This window comes from Diabrotica undecimpunctata, chromosome 4 (assembly GCF_040954645.1).
Source record: "Diabrotica undecimpunctata isolate CICGRU chromosome 4, icDiaUnde3, whole genome shotgun sequence".
Lineage (NCBI taxonomy): Eukaryota > Metazoa > Arthropoda > Insecta > Coleoptera > Chrysomelidae > Diabrotica > Diabrotica undecimpunctata.
Genome location: NC_092806.1, coordinates 59,062,594 through 59,080,329, shown reverse-complemented (window position 1 = coordinate 59,080,329; position 17,736 = coordinate 59,062,594). Strand labels below are relative to the sequence as shown.

General features: G+C 34.2%; 1 protein-coding gene across 1 annotated transcript in view; it reads left to right on the top strand.

The window, feature by feature from the left end:
* Xe7 (A-kinase anchor protein 17A) overlaps nt 1–17,527 on the top strand; it is a 77,185-nt gene extending 59,658 nt beyond the window's left edge. Inside the window, exons 4-6 of the mRNA XM_072529550.1 lie at nt 61–301; nt 13,573–13,755; nt 13,976–17,527. Coding sequence (XP_072385651.1) covers nt 61–301; nt 13,573–13,755; nt 13,976–14,643 — 1,092 coding nt within the window. The 3' untranslated portion in view covers nt 14,644–17,527. The remainder of the gene's footprint in view (nt 1–60; nt 302–13,572; nt 13,756–13,975) is intronic.
* Nucleotides 17,528–17,736: the final 209 nt, after the last annotated feature.

The window sequence follows — 17,736 nt, the reverse complement described above, 5'->3', positions numbered from 1 at the left end:
TTTGCGCCTGTTAATACGTGCATGTTTTGTTTTTTTTTTCTGAAATTTAATTTTTTGCAGGACAAAAATCCTCACAACGTCCAACTTTACGATAATCATTCTCATTCATCCCGCAGTGAATTAAAACAGTTTAAAAACACCAGCGAGTTGGAAGTATTAAATCAGAAAGAGAAGCTCCACAATGCACTTAAAGGAAGAGTGATGTTAAAGACTATTTTATCTGATGGAAAGAGTACGAGGCGGTATTCTTCGTCAAGTTCAGGGTCTGACATTTCATTGGATATTGATGTAGGAAGTTCACGTAAGTAAATTTTTTGTTCGTATAAATCCCTCAGAAAGTGTCAAAAGGTCAAAACTGATCTAATTAATAATATTACATTTGATATCTGCAGAGGTCCGTGAGAAGGTTCCTGTTTTAATTTCTGATATTTTCATTATATCGTTGTTTTATTCGTGGAACTATATCATTGCCAACATGGCGTTAAAATCACCCATAATGATTATATGAGGCTATGAGTGCAATAACGGACTAACCCCAATAGTAATAAGTGTTAGAATATGGGTTTGAAAAAAAAGTGAAAATTAGGACATCCACTATAACCTTGTTTAAGAATATTTTTTGGTTTAAATGAATGGAAGTATGTTAGATATTACTTATTTGATAAATTTGATCAAAAATGTTGGATAAACACCTATATTCGATTTTTTAATGTGGGTTGGTCCACTTTGCATATAAAATATTTTTAGTTAGTGAATGGGTTATCCCACAAAATAATATACTAGATATTGCATCAAAGACTTTATTACCACAGAATGTGTATAAAAACATCAGAAGTTAGAATGTCTAATCCTCTTCGTCGTCAAATGGGCCAATTACTTCACCTCCGGCTGCTTGAGCTTAAGATCTCAGGATTTTATAAAATTCATGCTGTATAGGGGTATCAATTCCATTAACTTAAGAAGGTCTTTTTTAACTTCAATAATGGTATTGCCATTTGGATATGGAAGTGGCAATTCCATTGTATTCTTGAAAACAGATTTCCTTTTATTATATATAAAAGTTCCACTGTTTCAAAATAAACATCTTCATTGTTCGGATACTTATATTATATTGAAGAGTATTGGGAAATTCTTTCCTAAACCTTAACCATTGAATTTTAAACCACTCTACCCTGGTTTTTGATTAGAAAACTTTTCTGTTGGTTATATTACTTTCAAGCAATTCTTGGTCGGATAACAAGTAAGAATGACCACTTACCAGAAACTTGTGGTCTATTTCTTCCACGGTAAAATCTGGAGATGTAGTTATATAATTGCATAATAATGACATTTTAATAATTACGATTCTGACCGCCACATTGGTCAGAACTCATAATAAGTCGTTTTGATTTTACGAAATTTTTTATGTAAAATAAAATGCAGGACCCCTCTTGAGGACCTCTAGAGCGACGGTTTCATCCCACACAAACATAAATGAATTATTAGTTTCCATTTCATGAATATTGAAGCAGTAGGTCCATAATTGCCGTTTGTAGTAACAAATTCCTGCGGTAAGCACAGGTGTAAATAAAGTCTTCATCAGATTGAAATAGATGACCGACGCGTTTTCATTTTTTGCCATTTCGGTGTCTCATTTTCAAGAACCTCTAGCACTCTTCGCCTTATTTTGACGAAGTTCTTTTTTAGTTCCAAGTTGTTTACTTCATTCACTATTGGCTGCCTTTATTTTGACTTTAAATAAATCACACTTCTTACAAGAGTCAGCAATTGGGGGATGAAAGTGTAAATTATATTCCTTGTTGAAAGTTTCTCGGAAAATAAAATAGGATAGGGGATAGAACAGAATAAATTATTCCACAATAATTAAAAGTCACAATGACAATTTACAAAAACATCCAGAAATATCAATCAAGAATAATAGAAAAACATCTAACTGTCAGCAGCACAGTGGACTAACCGCGCATGGTCCACTTTGCTTCTCTAAGATTTTATCAAATATGGAGTTCCAAAACTACCTTAGTGCAGCCATCTAGTAACAACTAGAGAAATGAGTATTGGTCCACTATGCAGCTGATAGATTTCAACTAGACAGTTAATATTCTACAATAAAATAAATTTTGAATTTTTGTGGGTTGGTTCGTTATTGCACTCATAGCCTCATATATTCGTCATTTGGGGTCTCATTTATTACAGTCTGGTGGTTTTCATGGAAGTTTTCTCTTGTGGTATCTCTGTTGTTCTCGGGTGGATAAATTGCTATCACATTCACAGGTTTGACATCCAGTTTGACTTTTACACTATTCTTTTAGAGATATATTTACATTCTTAGTGTAAAACTTTTGTGTATACTACATAATAGGGCGACTCATTCTTAGGCTCTGGTTTCTTTCGCAACACCACAGAAATCATCAGAAAGTCATCCACCGTAATTTGACCTTTTCCTTTTTTATTTAGTGTCTTGTAGTGCACAAATAGCAACAAAGAAAGAGGATACAGAATGGGAAAAAATAAGTAAAAATACTCTGTTGCGCAGACGTCGCAATATTGATAGCCCAAGATGAAGATAGTCTGCAAAGAGTAGTCCACAGATTTAACATAAGAGCAAAAAAATTTAATAAGATAATCTCAGCTCAGAAAACTAAAACAATAGTAATCAGCAACGAACCAATCATATGTAAATAGAAACCAAATAGAAATCGATGGCATCAGTATTGAACAAGTAACAATAATAAAATACCTTGAAACTACACTGTCCCGCTATGGAGACATGGACAACGAAGTGAGAAATCAAGTACAAAGAGCAAATAGACTGGCAGAATGCCTTAATAACACTATAAGGAGAAACTGACATATTAACACTGAGATGAAGTCAAGACTTTATAAAGCCAGTATAAGACCAATGATGACATATGCATCATAAACAAGACCCGTCACAGCCACAATAAAAAGGCTACTTGAAACGGCAAAGATGAGAGTACTGAGAAGAATTACAGGAAATATGCTGAGAAATCGAAATAGGAGTGCAAACATTAGAAGAAAATATAACGTACTTTGTATAACCGAATGGACACTAAACAGAAAAAAGAATGGAATAACTACATACGCAGAATGAGGGAGACTTTGCTGATTGAACAAGAACCGGTTTATTCATCATGGTATGGCTCCAATCTATAAATACTGACATTTATTTTGTTAATCCAAGCTTCCTTGGTTAATCATAGTATGGCGACATCTATTAGTAGTTATATTGCTAGTTAGAATGACAGAAAAACTAGTGTTGAAGTCTTTCGTACAATTTTTTCAAAATTATCTCTTTCACAAACCTTCTCTTCTGCGATTCTAAACTTCTGCACGAATAACGAACTAAGAATAAACACATTTTTTTACCATAAAGACCAACAGAAATATACAATTAATAACACCCGTGGACAAAGATCTATGATAGATTATGTTATAACCAACCGAGATATACATCTGTCTAAAATAATCGATGTAAGATGCCTCAACTCAGCAGATGTAGGTAGCGACCATAGCGTAGTATTATGTAAAATAAGAATCATCCTGAAATACTTCCCCCCAAGAGAGCGGCGCCAACACAAACAAAAAGTCGAAGGACTAAATACGGAATCCACGGGATACTTATACAGGAAAAGAATATCAGGAGAAGATCGCTGGGAATGAAATATTAGAAAACGATAACATCGAAGAAAGTTTGGAAAAACTCAAAAATAACAGAATTATTGCAGCAACATAATCACTTGGAGAGAGGAAAGTAACGAACACTAACAAATCAAAAAAGAAAACACCATGATTTAGAGAGGAAGTGACGACAAAATGTGTAGAAAAGAAGTAAGCCTTTTTACAATACAGAACACAACAAACACAACAGGCATACAACCACTATAAAAGAATCAGAAATGAAACGAATACATTAGTTAAACAAATAAAAAGGGAACACTGGCAGAGCTTCTCAAAACAGATGGAACACGACTTCTACGGAACACAAAAAGAAATTTGGAGAACGATCAGAGGACAAAGAAAAGAGATGAACGAAATAATAAAAATGAAACACATTCAAAAGGAAACATGGGTAGACTACTTTCGATCCCTGTTTGCTAAAGGTGTCGATAATGAACCACCAACACCAGAGGTGACGACAAACGAAGAAATAAATGTTGAGGAGGAAGAGGTAAAGGAAGCATTAAGGAAATTAAAAAATAAAAAATCAACAGGAGAGGACAGAATACCGAACGAACTCCGTACGGAGGACCAGATCTGACCAAACAACTATTAAAACTAATCCCAAAAATAATAGAACAAAACAAAACGATCGAAAATATCTACCAAAACAACACAATAAAAGTAAAAGTAGAAGAAGAACTAACCGATCCTATTGAAGCTGGGAATGGGATAAGACAGGGAGATTCCCTGAGTCCTCTATTGTTCAACCTGATTATGGATGAAATAATAAAAAAAACGAACTAAAAAAGGATACCAAATGGGAGAAAAACAACTTAATAATCTGCTATGCAGACGACGCAATACTACTTTCTCAAAGTGAAGATAATTTACAACGTATGCTGCACCAATTTAATATAACCACCAGAAAATTTAACATGTTAATTTCCCCAAACAAGACAAAATGGATGGTTACAACAGCAAATTTACGAAGATGTAAATTGGAGCTAGAAGGTCAGATAATAGAATAAGTGATGAGGTTTAAATATCTAGGCATCACATTATTTAGCTACGGAAAGCTCGAAATGGAAGTGGAAGATCAAGTGAATAGAGCAAACAGAGCCGCAGGCTGCCTGAATGAAACAATATGGAGAAATAAAAATATCGGGAAAGAAACGAAAGGCAAAATTTATAAATCAGTCATCAGACCAATAGTGACATACGCGGCAGAAACAAGACACGGAGAAGACAAAAAGGATGTTAGAAACAGCAAAGATGAAAACACTTAGAAAAATTGATGGTAAGACACTATGGGACAGAGCTAGAAGTACAGATATACGACGTAGATGCAAGATGCAGAACATCAAGAACTGGGTAAGAAATAGAAGAGTAGAATGGAAAGATCATATAAGCCGAATGACAACAAATAGAGTAGTAAAGACTGCAAGAGACGGTTCCTCAATAGGAAGACGATCAGTAGGAAGACCACGAAAACGATGGAACGACAACTTACTGGAGGCACATTGAAAAACAGACAGAGTCATGTCTATATAAAAAGAAGAAGAAGAAGACAAACCTTCTCCTGAAAATAACAAACACAACAAAAAAAAATATCTAATTTGGTGCAGTCGTTCTGAAGTGATGCCCGTACAAACATTTCGGCGATTCATTTTTATTAATACTTTAATACTAATCCGAAGGGCAAATCAAAACTTGAACTTATTTTATAAACTTATTTTAAAATAAAATTGTGGCTTAATCTCAATAAAAATAGTAAGTTGCCATTTAAATCAATTCGCCCAAATTTTATTGTTTTAGCGCATTTTTCAAATGCTAAAAAGACGACATGTCAAATAGAAACAATAAGTTTGGCAACAATTTTAAACCTCTCCTCTAGAGTTAGTTCCACTACACAATGTTCGACGATGACCTTATTTTCAATAGACATATAATCTCTCTTTGTCAATTATTTCAGTTCAGATTTACATTTTTGTCCAAAATTGAAATTGAAAAAAGGCCAAATTGTTTGAATAAAAGAGATGACGGCATACGGTTACCTTCGACATGGAGACCTCTCATAAAGAAAATATCGTCCGCTCCACGCGCCAATCAAAATCCTACTGTCAAAAATGTTCGCGCCAATCCCCACGGTAACCCCTACGCCAACCTCCACCCAAATCACGTCACCGTCGACGCTATAAATGAACCGTACTCTGTTCCCAATACCAATAATGTATTGGTTAGTGATCAGTTTAGTAGTGTCTCGGGAGACGGAGACCTCGGAAGCCCTGAAGAAAACATCAAAAAGGATGTCGAAAGCTCAGCGCAATGGTAATCGACGCGGTTCAACCCGGAAGACTGTTGAGTTTAATATTAATTCTTGTAATAGTATTAATCTTAGCTCTAGGTTTAAATGTGCTAACCGCGTAAATCTTTCGCTACAATTTTTATTATACTGAACTTAAAAAAGTAAATATACTGAGCAAAAATAAAGAGCGACAAGTTGTTTTATAAGCTCCCTCTTTTAGATGAAAGTTGATGCGTGGCAGCAACTTTTAGAATTTCTGTATGTTGGTATTTAGTTGGATCTGCTCTTCTTCGTCTATGGAGTCGCTTAGGTGGATACTGGATCTTCGTCTTGAAAGGATCTTCCTCCAATTTCTGGCGAAAGCTGTCTCTTGGTGTCTTGGTGGAGAGGGAGGAAGGTCATTGTCATTGGTATTGCCAATTCCTATCTTATATCTTCTCTTGGATCTGCATTTACATATGACGTAAAGAACAACAAGAGTCACAATGACGACTATTGTTAAGATCGTGAACCAGCTCAGGTGTTTGTTGACGAATGGTTCATTGATTAGTTTGTCGAGTTCTTCAGAATACTGATTCAGTTTGTAATGGGCTATCTCGAGGTCTTCAGTATTGATCTTGCTAAGCTTCAGTGGTTTTAAGTCGGGAAGATCTTATCTGCAACAGTTAAATGGTTCTGGGTGACATCCGTAACATTGTCGTGGACATCGATCAATTTCTAAGAGTGTACTCTTGTACTACCAATAAAGACATCGCACGTTGGTTGTAGTTTGAGTATATGGTTGGTGTGGATTATTTCCGATTTGACGTCTCTGGACTCGCATCTGATGGTAATAGGCAGTGGGTCAGAAACTATTTTGAGCGACAGGTTTATGTTGATCTTCTGGACGTTGTAATCTTTGGCGTATACTACGGAAGTCTGTCTGGCATGTTCTGGGAAGGCCTTCTTTTCGTTTCAGTAGTTGGGCTTTACATAGGACATCGCTGTCGATCGGGTATGGAAGTGTGTTGTAACAGATCTTGGTTCCTGTTCGCAAGATTTTGCATGACTCAAAACTATTTATTGTAAGGTATAACAATGAATCATCGTTTCGCGCAATGTACTTATGTGTTGTTAATATTGAATGAAGACCTGTTCGATTATCCAGTATTGGTATTGGATAGAGACGATATAGGAATATTTAAGACAAACACAATTGTTGTATCTAGTTGATAGGCTTGTAAATCGATAATATCGAAATATTGAGCTAGATTCGAAGAATAGATTGATAATGGAAAATTATTTTTTTGTAATGATTTAGATATATGCCTAAGCGATTCAATTAAGTCAAACGGGGTGATGATTGAGCTATGTAATATTTTTAATCGAGCAAAGGTTATGACATTTACTATATCATTTAACAAGTCTTCGATAAATGAATAGCTTTCCATCAGTAGTTTATGATATCGATTTGAGATTGATAGAATTTTAATTGATCAGAGATATCCATTATTGACTCTCGAATGTCTTTAATATTATTGTCGAATGTTTCCTCATCTATTTGTAATTTCCGGATTCTGGCGTTGAAGTTCTTAATAACAGAAGTGGTAACCGATATTTGATTTTTCAATAGGTTTTCGGTTTGATATTAATCGCAGGTTAATTTATTTATACATTCATTGAAATATTCGCCATCTGGCGAATCTAAGTTTCCGATAGTTTTAATGACGTCTTGACAGATTCTCAGTTTTATTTCTTTATCAGCAAAGATAAATGAAAATATTTCTAGAATTGGTAATTCGAGTTGATTTTCGACGTAATAGATTTGCGATAGGTTAAATTCATTTTCCATGGTAAGTCCATTGAAAGAATGAGTAAATTTAATGGCATCGTGGCTTTTTGAAGACTGGGCATCGGACAGGGAAGTAAAATGTCGCATTGAGCAAGCTCGACAAGCTTTCGTAAAATTCAAGAAGGTACTGACTTGTTCAGAATTCGATCTTTAACTGAGACTAAGGTTTACTAAGTGCTACGTGTGGTCAGTGCTGCTATATGGCGTAGAGGGCTGGACACTCAAAACGAGGGATATAAACAGATTAGAAGCTTTCGAAATGTGGCTCTATCGCCGTATCCTAAAAATACCATGGACAGCGAAAATCACAAATATAGATGTCACAAAACGGCGTATCTAGGTCACATCATGCGAAATGAAAAATACCAGTTCCTCCAACTTATAATCGAGGGTAAAATTGAAGGCAAGAGAGGAATGGGACGCAAGAAAATGTCCTGGCTCCGAAACATAAGGCAATGGACAGGGATTAACGACATACAATCTCTGATACATATTGCAAGAAATAGAGAATTAATGGAAAATGTGATCGCTAACATCCATTAGTGGATTTGCATCTGAAGAAGAAGAAGAAATTCATTTTGTGCGACATAAACGTTGTTTATGTCGCACATAGAATAGGTGTTGTACTACCGATTCGGCATCAAAAGGAAAGGGAATGATAAAATATTTCCGATTTTTGACAGTTTTACTACCCAATATGTTAATCTTTGACAAGTTAAAATCTATGTTGTTTTTATCACATAAGGTGATCATGTTCTTATGCGATTTATCTAGTAATCATTAGATATTTCAATAATCAATGAGTGATTTAGTTTTATACAGTTCGACAAATCTATTGAAATGTTCAGTGATTGCTTCTTCATCGATTTCATTTAGCTCTTTCTCAGATTCCATATCATTCGAAGCTAATATTGATATTTTCTTATGGAAATTCGAACATTCTTTAAAATGATTGATTTTTATTCGAGAAAGTGCGTCCGCATTTTTGTTGCTTTTTTCCGGTTTATGAATGATTTTATAATTGTACTCCCCAAGCTTGAGGCGCCATCTAGCTAGTCTGCTTCCAGGGTCTTTTATAGAAAATAACTTAATGATTAATAAATTAATGATCAGTTACTAGGGTGAATTTTCTTCCGAACAGATAGGATCGGAAATGTTTTACAGCCCATACGATGGCAAGGAGCTCTCACTCAATGGTCGAATATCGCGTTTCAGTATTACACAGGGTACGTGAAGCATATGCTATAGGTAGATCTTTTCCAATGGGGCCCTGGGATAATATAGCGCCGATGGCGAATACACTTGCATCTGTTGTGAGAACAAATGGTTCCTCAAAGTTTGAATAGGTCAGAATCGGGTCAGAAATTAAAGCGTTTTTCAAATCTTTAAAAGCTTGCTTGCTCTAGATCAAAATTAAAAGCAACGTCGTTCTGGAGTAGTCTAGTGAGAGGTTTGGAGAGTTTGACAAAATTTGGAATAAAACGACGATAGTAACCGGCTAGACCTAGGAAAGATTTTATGTCTTTTGGTGTTTTCGGTTCAGGAAATCGTTGGATACAATCGACTTTTGAAGGGTTAGACTTGAGCCATCTTGGGTAATGAGGTGTCCGAGATACGCTACCTCTTTCCTAAGAAATTCACATTTATCAGGCTGGATTTTAAGATTAGCCTTTCGAAGACGTTTGAAGACTTGAGTAAGACGGGAAGTGTGCTCGTGAATGGTAGGGGAGTATACTATAATGTCGTAAATGTAAACAAGACATTTTTCGTTCAAAATATTTAAAAGAATATTGTCCATGATACGCTGGAATTTGGATGGTGCATTTTTAAGTCCAAAAGGAAACGAGTAAATTCATAGTGTCCGTTTTCGACGGAGAATGTCTTTTAAACGAGTAAAGTGTTTTAGGAATGTCTTTGGGATCGATTTCAATCTGATGAAACCCGGAGGCAAGATCGAGAGTTATGAAATATTGACACTTTCCAAGCTGGTCTAAGAGATCGGAGATATTAGGAAAAGGATATTTATCGTCAATGGTACATTCATTGAGCTTGCGGTAGTCTATTACTATTCGCCATTTTTGTTCTCCAGAAGAGTCCATTTTTTTTAACGACCCAAACAGGAGATGACCAAGGAGAAGTAGAGGGCCGGATGATGCCTTCGTTGACTATCTTATTCACTTGAGATTTTACTTCCTCTTTGTGGACCTGAGGATATCTGTATGACGTAAAAATGGGTTTGACGTTATTGGTCTCAATTTGATGTTTGATCTCACTGGTGAAAGTGAGGTTGTCTCCCTGTAAGTAAAATCTATCTATCTATCTAATTAGCCTTCTTCGGTCCATCTTTGGACATAGGCCTCCCCAATCCTTTTCCATTCTTCTCTGTCTGTCGCTATAGCCATCCACCTAGAGCCCACATGCTTCGTTTATATTCCCACGGTCTCCAGCTTATAAGAATTTTGTTAAATCGGTCTTCTTTTTGTCTTATATTGTGTCCTGCAAATCTCTATGTCAATTTTGCAACTTCTTGTCTAACATCTCTCACTTTTGTTTTCTCTCTTATCCACTCGTTTCCCTTTTTATCCATTAATCTTATGTGCAACATTTGTCTTTCCATTGCTCTTTGGGTTTTTATGATTTTGTCCATATTTGCTTTTGTAAATGTCCATGTTTGGGAACCATAAGTTAGAACAGGGAGTACGCATTGATTGTATACTTTGGTCTTAAGATGCTGTGGATATCTTTTTGTTTGTAAGTAAAATATGTCTTCATAATTTAAGCAAAGATTTGTAACTAGTTCTTGTTCGTCCTCGTCTGGAAATTTAGGATAGGGTAGTTCGCATAGGTTTCAATTACGATATCAGAAAAATCGATAATTTTTTGAATTGCGTTTGCATTTACTACGGATGTCAGAAATTCTCCTTTTTCATTTACGTGTACTAACCCGAAGGGAATATGGACTTTATCTGTTTCTTTTTTGTGCAAAATTGCATCTGTATTCGACAGATGACATGTTAACTTGAATATTTGCTCGGATCTGGGATCTATTTTAATTTGATTAGGGGGTTCATTATTAAGCGAATTAGTTTCTACTTTGTAGAGAGGTAATGTTTTAAAGTTGGTGATTAATTGTTTGTTTTTGAGGTCTATTGTACATTCGTAATGTTCTAAAAAATCGAGGCCAAAGATTCCATCGAAATCAATATCTAAGTTATGGATAAACACCTTATGGTGGTTTCCCACTTGAAACGGGATTGAGTGACAAAAATCTTTTGGCCTATAATACCCTGTATGGTAATTTTTTTCGGAAAAACGTGGTTTGAAATTTTTCGCAGTATTTTCTTTACAGATATAATACAGGTTTTTAGAGTTCACAGCAAGAAGAGGGTTCAGAGAAAATTTTGTTCTGGAAAGTTCAGAGATGGGTTCATGTTGTCCAAATTTAGTTTGAATCTGATTCTGTATTTGAGACAAAGATTCGTTCATTAAATTGGCATTATCTGGTGGGTGGTTCTGGTTCGAGACTGTGAGAAAATCCGGAAAGTCTTGGCTATCAATTAAATCGGTTGATTGATCGAAGGAATGGTAATAATCAGGAGGTGAATAATTGTTATGAGAGAAATCTTCGTATTGGTAGCTTTCATTTGAAGCTAGGGATAGTCATTAACATAGTCAGCTTCATAGTTAATGAAATGAGCTCTGTGCCTATCTTTCGAAAAATTATGATTCTTATGGATTATAGAAGTGCGTACTTGTGGATTATTTTGATTTGGTGTGAATTGAGATCTTTGTTGGTCATTAGGTCTATTGTTTTGGTAATTATTATTTGAACTGAAACTTAGTCTCTGAATGCCATTGTTTTGAGTGTTATTGAAGTTTTGATGACTATTGAAATTTTGAGAATTGGTAAAATTTTGGGGGTTGTTGAAATTCTGCGAGTTATTTTGGGAATTTTGTCGAGAACGACATTCATTGTTCGAGTGGCCCATACGTCCACAAAATGTGCATCTAGGTGGTTGAAGGATTGGTCTTCTGATGGGTTGATTGTTTTCATTGGGTTTTTGAGGATTGGCTCGATTGATTTTCTGTATTTCGAAATAGTATAATTGTAACTCTCGTCTAATGCGGACCTGAGCTTCAAGGTCTTTTGGATTACTAGCACAAATGATGTGAGCGATGCTTGGATCGAGGCCGGTCAATAAGGTATTGAGCGCCGTTACAATTTGGGCATGTTTCTCTACAGCAGAGAGGTTAGATTTTTGTATATTAGCATGCATTTTTGCATTAAGGATTTAGACACCATTGAGGAATGTAAGAGCCGATTCATTCGGAAGCTGTTTGATTCGCTGTAAATCTTGTATCAAAGAAGACAGGTCTCTAGTGTCCCCAAAATGAGAAGTAAGAAGTTGCTTGAATTCTAGATATGATAATGGATTTCTTGAACTTATAATTTGTGCTGCTCTTCCGCGTAATTTATTTTTTATGTGAATTACTACTAGTTGTTTTTGATCACGCGTAGACATATTGTAGGTATAATCACAAACATTTGAAAATGTGTGTAAAAATATCTGATCGCCTTCAAATTCGAGTACGAAAGAAATTATTTTAGATAATTTATAAGGTTCTATTTCAGGCTGAAGAGACGCGGGACGAGAAGTGTTGCCGTTGTCATTCATGGTAGTCAATAAATCAATAAACGAAATAAAAATATAAGGTTATTGATTGATTAACTAAATAATTAATTAAAAAATAAATATCAAAATAATAAATCAAAATATAAATATCAAAACAATAACATCAAAATAAAGAAAAGACACTGTCTGATTAGCGGAATAATCGACAAAAATAATTGTTTAATAAAATGAAAATAAAAAAAATCGACGATTTACAGAATAACCACCAAAAATTTATAATTATTAAAGCGACTAGGAAAAAATATTCAAATTCGGCATGAACTTATTAATTGAAAGAATAATTAATATTGGAATATCGAACAGTATATAATAATAAAAAGTATAAAACAAAAATTATATACATGATTCTATGAATAGGTAACGTTCTTTCAGGATGTATATACTTTTATATATATATATATATATATATATATATATATATATACATATATATATATATATATATATATATATATATATATATATATATATATATATAAAAGTATATACATCCTGAAAGAACGTTACCTACTCTTTGTGTGCAAAAGTTTTCAGTTTGTAAATGTAAATGGATCAGCTATTAACTTTGTCTCTAACTTAAAAGTTTGTCTCTATCTGTCAAAATTTTTGAAAAAAGATGAATAACTCAAAAAATATGTAGTTTTTACCTATGGTACTTTATACAAGTTTGATCTAGAATTTTATGCAGAGTCTAAAAGTGCAATAATATATAGGGTGCTCCATTTAAAATAACAAAGTTACTGTTCACTTCCGGTATAACCGGAAGTGTCATGTCTGTCAAAATATTCTCTTTAAGTTTTTCATAACTTGAAATCCCCATAAACCAATTTTCATAAATATCGTCCAAGTAGATTCCGATATACTTATAGATAGTGTAAGCTCGTCGTGACACACTCTCTATATATATACATATAAAATTCTCGTATCACAGTATTATTTACCATACTCCTCCGAAATGGCTGGACCTATTTTTATGAAATTTTAGTTCCCTAGTTCGGGAACGGCACGAGAAAAATGTTGTGTACTGTTGCATATTGTATTAATAAATTTATTTTTTCTAGAACAAAGACCTAAAAGTCCTGTCATTCAGAAATATCCAGAGCTTATGCTTGACCCGACTTGGTTTAATCTACACCATTATATGCCACCTGCTCCAATGTTTCCGGATCCATACCATATGGGAGGATTCATACCGAGGGGAAGAGGTTTTCCGAGACTGCCAAATATTCCTGGACCTTCAAGGGGTAATTTTTTGTCTATTTTTATTCTTAAACAAAAGTAGACGTATAAATTTGATGCCGTCAGTTTATTCATAGGTTAAATTGGAACAGTATGCAATTAGTTTCATTAAATATTGAATTGAACGGAACTAGTTTGCAGCAAACACGGATTTTTTGTAGCACTGTAATAGTATTGCGTTTATGATCCAAATATGTGAATTTGTATATTCCTTTTTTATTTTAGGTGGTTTTAGCAGAAGAAGAGCAGGCTTCCGATATAGAGGAGGTCATAGAGGTGGAGGAAATTTTAACAACTATCATACAGATTTAGATGAAGAATTTTTAAAATTCATGAATGACCATGACGACAGACAAAGAAAATCGTACCCTCCAAATAGACGAGATAGACGAAGATCTAAATCCAGATCACGTTCTAGAAGATCGTATAGTAGATCTTATACCCGTTCCAGAAGTAGATCGAGGAAAAGGTCTAGATCGAGAAGATCTAGATCTTACAGTTACAGATCAAGGTCGAAATCACAAAAAAGATCTTACACAAGATCAAGAAGTAGATCAAGGTCTAGAAGAAAGTCACGTGAACAGTCTAGATCCAAGGAGAGGAGTCGTCGATCGAAGAGTAGATCTAGAGAAAAAAACAGAAATAGATCGACAGAATCAAAAAGGAAAAGCAGTGAAAGGCGATCCAATAAATCCAGGGGATCATCTCGGGATAATACTAAAGCAAAATCCACTTCTGTTTCATCTCCAGTTAGAGAAAAATCTGTAGACAGTTCCAGTTTTATGACGCCCCGAGAGCTTCATGAGAAACGAGACAGATCGAGGTCTTGGTCTCTACCAAAGGAAGGCGACGAAAAAGGAAGATCGTGGTCCAAATCTCCAGAGAAAAAATGATTAATAAAGATATTCGATTCGAAATGATACTTCTATTGTTAAACACTAAAAATCATTGTTTTATAAATTTGATTAGAACTATCACAGTTTGGTTTAAAAGCATAAAAATATAAAGATTGGAGAATAAACTTAAAAAATATCGTACTGAATTGAAATGGAAAGAAGACAAAATAGGAGTTTAGTTCCAAATACTTTATCCAATATTAGTGAATAATTGGATTCGGTCTCTTATGTTAAATCTATTTTAGAAAGCGTTCAAAATATCTACAACTGCTAACTCTTCTTCATTTGACCTAAAATGTTCTAGCAACAAGTTTCCTTTTGAGAATTGAAAGTCGTATTTCTTCAATTTTTTTTCTACCACACGTTTGGCTACCATATTCGCTATCGTGACTATTGACAGCAGCTCTAAATAATGATATAATCTAGTTTAGACTTTTCAGTCATAAAAAATTTCATATTTTAAAAGTATTCCAGCTTGTGTCCCTTAGTGGTATATAAATATATTGTTATGTTCAGCCGTCTAAGGACTTCCTCATTTCGACTATGTATCGACACCTCAAAGGCTTCTTTTACTCCATATAGTATCACTGGAAAGATATAGCAGTGTGTCATTCTAACGCGAAGGTCAGCACTAAGATCGTAGCTGCAAAGTACAAATTTTTACAAATTTAGCTCTGATTCGTTGTATTCGGCTTTTAATTTCTATACTTGGATCGCAGATACAGGTCTGGTTTACTTTGTTCATTAGACTTTGAAGGTCTTTACTGCAATTAGCCAGCACTAAGGTAGCGTCAGCATATCTAATATCAGCAAAAGGAATTTATTTAAATAACGACTCACCGAATTGTGTCATTTGAAACTATATGAATTGACAGGAGACGTCGTGGCTTCGCTTTAGCGAAGATAGAATCGTATGTTGTCCACTCGCGCGTCAACGACTGGATTATGGTGCTCTCTTCTCTCTTGAAGTAATAAAAACCAAGATATTTTCGAATTTCTAGATAAGGTTGAAATAGGATTCGGGATAAAAGTTAACGATGCTTCCCACATGTGTTTAAGGGTGGTTTTTAACTAATTTATTGTCGTGGTTACCAAAAAAACCTTCATGCTGTTACGAAATGTGTTTTGAGTTACCATTTGAACGTGGAAAATTTAAATATTATAAGTAGCTTTTAAATAATGTCATATGCTAAAACAATTAAGAATAATAAAACAAAATATAATAAAAAACAAAATATATACAATATTTAAGTAAATATGAAATACTTTTCCAAACAGATAACATAGTCCAGTATATTCTATGTTGTTTTAACATATTTTTCATTTTTAGCTCCTGCATTTCTTTAGCAATTAGACAGTCCTGTAATTTGCAACGATCGTTCTTGGCAAGGATAGTTCTTGCCGCAGTTTACACATTTTGGTTCAGTATCTTTTTGTTTTTTACATAAATAAGTAAGATGTTTACCCGTACATATGACACACGGTGGTTCTCTCGCATAGTAGGCTTGAGTATGTCCGAAAGCCTGGCACCGCCTACACTGTGGAAGTAGTTTTGACTTTTTAATCGGCTCTATTTCTACTTTACTTCCCAAAATAGTTTTGATTTTGAACACTTTGCGTATAGTTTCTTCACTGCTCCAATGGCTGTGTATCCCCTACCTGAAGATGACTAACAATATTTTCTGGTTGACACATGTGATTCAGTCTTTTAGCTGTTAGTTTGACAGGTCTGTTTGTTCTGATAAGAATACCACTGAAAACCATTTTGATGGAATTATAACTAAGAAGTTTATTCTGAGAGTTCATTCCTTCCTTGGTTAACAATTTATGGAAGTCGTCATATTTTTTGCATTCTCCATGACTATTAGAGGTGGTAGCATTTTCTTTTTATTAATAATCTTATTTTCACTTTTGATTTCTGAAAGGTTTTGTATAGGTGACAATGAAGTGTTTATGTTTCTCTTCTTATTATTTCTATGTTTAACCCTAATCAATTTTGTTTCTTTTGCTAACTCATCTTTGTCTGTATGATATTTAACTTATGGAGTATTTGGAGTATATGGAGTTTCTCTGATTGTTTAAGGTTTAAACTCAACTCATAATCAACTCGTAATGTTTTTTTAAATTATCTAACTGCCCCTGTATATAATTTATTTTAATATTGTTCTGAAGCTATTTTCTTGTGGCATTTTAAAGTTATTACTGTTTTAATGGGAATAAGCCACAATTGAAGGTTAATAAGTTTATTGACGTTTCAATCTTCACTTCGGAAATCGTTTGACTGTCATGAGTACCACATGTGGTGCTCATGGCAGTCAACCTGTTAAAAAACCCTTTACTCTGTCTTCATTTTTATGTGATCAGCATTTAAAAAAATGTACTTAGTTTCCGTATAAAATATACTGTACCTCTTTAGGAATATCTACAGTCTTAGCTTATATCTCTTACACCGATTAATCTAGAAACATATAATGTAATTTCTCGATATGTTCTTCGTTAATTGTTTATGACACTCTATCGTATAGATCATGTTCCTTCGTCATTTTATTTTCCTCATTTTTTGTATTCTTCAAAAAGATTGTATAACCAAAATAATGAGACGTTTCATCTTACATAACAAAATTAAAATCTCAGTGCACTGATCTTACCCTGAGACAAAGTAACTGGATAAAACTGACAAAACGCAGATAAAATTTGGAAAAACTTGCTGCTTTTATCATCTATTGTGAACCAAAGAATAATGTCTCTAACGTAACATTAATTTTTTATTACATTAGAAAATAATAGTTTTTAGTGTTAATAAATCAAAAGCTTTTGTAAATACAAATTAGTATGTATGGTACATTAATTTTTTATATGTAAGAATAAACTATTTAATGTTGTTAACGTATTTTTAATGAATTGGGATATTGATAAAATCTATAGACTCGCAGCTGCAATAATATCCAAATACGCACATAACCTGAAAAAAGCAAATACTTGATCACAAACAAGTCAGATCGTATCGTTAAAAATATATGTTTTGCTAGTGAGCAGTTCCCGAGATAATTGAAAATATTATTTAGGTCACTAACCTAAAATATTGGTCCA